Here is a 3,013-nt window from a genome sequence, read left to right on the forward strand (position 1 = left end):
AACTCAGAAATCCACCTGCCTCTGCCTCCCGAGTGCCGGGATTAAAGGTATGCGCCACCACGCCCGGCTAGCATCTTCTCTTAGTGTCTGCTTTTTATTATTATTACTATTATTGTTATTACTTTGGTTTTTCAAGACAGGATTTTCCTGCATAATCCAGGCTGTCCTGAAACTTGCTGTGTAGACCAGGCTGTCCTCAAAACTCACAGAGATCCACCTGCATGTGCCTCCCAAGTGCTAGGATCAAAGGTGCGTGCCACCACTGCACTGTGACAGTTATTTTTAACTATTGAATTACATAATTAGTTCTCCCCTCTCTGCTTTGTGTATTAAAGTGTATTTAGATTTTCTGTGTGTGTGTGTGTGTGTGTGTGTGTGTGTGTGTGTGTGTAGGCAAGAAGACATCAGATGCCTTGGAGCTGTGATTACAGCAAGTTCTGTCCTATGTGGATACTCGGAACCAAACTCCAAGGAATAGGAAGTGTTCTTAACCCTCTGGGCTTTCCCTTCAGCAACATGTTTACACTTTTCTTTTCTTTTTATTTTTATTTATTTTTTTTTTTTTGAGACGGGGTTTCTCTGTATAGCCCTGGCTGTCCTAGAACTCACTCTGTAGACCAGGCTGGCCTCAAACTTAGAAATCTGCCTGCCTCTGCCTCCCAAGTGCTAGGATTAAAGGCATGTACCACCACTGCCTGGCTACATTTTTCCTATGAGGATAAATAGTCTCTTTGTATTTTTGTTTGCTACTTCTGTTTTTATCCTGTGTACTATACTTTTAAGAACTTGTGTCATGGACTGGGTGATTTTTTTTTTTTCTTGTGGGTAAGAGCATTTGTGTTCTTAGAGAAGACACAAGGCTGGTTCCCAACACTCTTGTCAGACAGCTCACAGCCATCTGTAACTCCTCTCCTCCAAGGACTCCAGGTCCTTTTCCAACATGCCTAGGCACTGACATACATGTGCACATGCACATAAATTCATGGAACACACACCCAAATATAAATAAGTAAAATCTTTCCAGGCATGATGGTGCACATGTTTAATCGTAGCACTCTAGATCAATAACCAGCCTGGTCTGCCAGCCAGCTATATACAGTGAGACCCCATCTCAAAAACAGAAAATATGCCAGGCACTGGCGGTGCATGCCTTTAATCCCAGCAACTGGGATTAGCCATGTCTCCACACACACACACACACACACACACACACACACAGAGAGAAACAAGCCAACAAGAGAAAAAACAGTGGAAGATTTTCTAAAAGGCATGTGTATTTTATTACTTTTTTGGAGGGGTCTCTACCCCATTCTTTTCTGTTTAGCTCCGGAATAAAGACGAAGAAACTTGGTATTTTATTTACAATCTGCTGGCACTGTACTGAGCAGGTTCTGAACTTTTTTTTAACCTGGCTAGGAAATTAATAATGAGATGCCCAGCCGGGCGTGGTGGCACACGCCTTTAATCCCAGCACTTGGGAGGCAGAGGCAGGCGGATTTCTGAGTTCCAGGCCAGCCTGGTCTACAAAGTGAGTTCCAGGACAGCCAGGGCAACACAGAGAAACCCTGTCTCGAAAAACCAAAATAAATAAATAAATAAATAAATAAATAAATAAATAAATAAATAACGAGATGCCCAATCACTGGCCAGCTGAGGTTTGCTCGGCTTTTCTTGCCTTGTGCTCCTGGTTCATCCTGCCTCGTGGTGACATTCACTAGTCTCTCCTTCCTCTCATGGGCCCTACCTGAGCCCCCCTTACTCCATCTCCAGTCCCACCTTCCTCTCTCTCCTCCTCAGTCACAGGCTCTAGCCTTTTGTTAGCCCATGAGGGATATTGGGGAGCATTCTCACAGAACACAGTTTGACACAGTGCTCCAAGATCAGGTTGCAGTCGGGGCTGGAGCCCAGAACTCAGCTTCTGAATATACAGCGCAGAAAGCTAACCCCGACATGTTTGTGTATCTCTAGAAAGATGGCTCAGCAGTTAAGAGCACTTGTGGCTCTTTCAGAGGACCCGGGTCTACTCCCAGCATATTAGATATGTTATTAGTGTTTTATGCCATATGCTAAATTTCAAAGAGTGCACATGGTCTGGTCGGCATGAACAGGATGGAAAGGTTGTTACTGCTTTGTTTCATTGTGTTTCTGAGACAGGGTTTCTGTGTAGCCCTGAGTGTCCTGAAACTCACAGAATCTGCCCACCTTTGCCTCCTGGGCACAGGGATTAAGTGACTACACCACCACACTAGGCTTCCGGCATCTCTTCTTCTTCCTTAACCCTTGGGCCAGCGCTAGCAACGTCTCCCACACAGTGGTCCTGCGTCCTCTCAAAGCTGGCTACTTCAACTTCACTTCTGCCACGATTACTTACCTAGCCCAGGAGGATGGGCCTGTTGTGGTAAGTGCTCCAAACCCAAGCTGGGCGGGGCTCTACTTCCCTTAAAAACTCCCTTGTTTCTTCTTAGAGTGTATGGGTTGATTTTTATGTATGTGATTTTGTGTGTGTGTATGCAAGCGTGCACGCTTTCATGTATGTTGGATATCCATAGAAGCCAGTAGACATCAGATCCCCTGGCTGTCTCTCCTTAAAAACTCTTGTAAAAATTTCCACAGCAGCTGCTAAGACAGGTTAACTATATACCTGGACTGGTCCTAAGGAAGACAAAAGACACTATCAAATTTTTTATTAGATATTTTCTTCATTTATATTTTAAATGCTATCCGGAAAGTCCCCTATATCCTCCCCCTGCCCTCCACCCCAACTCACCCACTCCCACTTCCTGGCCCTGGTGTTCCCCAGTACTGGGGCACTGGGGCATATGACCTTCACAAGACCAAGGGCCTCTCTTCCCAATGCTGGACGACTAAGTCATCCTCTGCTACATATGCCGCTAGAGACACGAGCTCTGGGGGTACTGGTTCATATTGTTGTTCCATCTATAGGGTTGCAGACCCCTTCAGCTCCTTGGGTACTTTCTCTAGCTCCTCCATTGGGGGCCCTGTGTTCCATCCA

The 3,013-nt window shown here is 45.5% G+C and overlaps 1 protein-coding gene across 1 annotated transcript in view; it reads left to right on the plus strand.

The window, feature by feature from the left end:
- Ssr2 (signal sequence receptor subunit 2) overlaps nt 1–3,013 on the plus strand; it is a 9,094-nt gene that overhangs the window by 1,960 nt on the left and 4,121 nt on the right. The window contains exon 4 of the mRNA XM_021157857.2: nt 2,290–2,398. Coding sequence (XP_021013516.1) covers nt 2,290–2,398 — 109 coding nt within the window. The remainder of the gene's footprint in view (nt 1–2,289; nt 2,399–3,013) is intronic.

Source organism: Mus caroli, chromosome 3, assembly GCF_900094665.2.
Source record: "Mus caroli chromosome 3, CAROLI_EIJ_v1.1, whole genome shotgun sequence".
In the NCBI taxonomy this organism is placed as follows: Eukaryota; Metazoa; Chordata; class Mammalia; order Rodentia; family Muridae; genus Mus; species Mus caroli.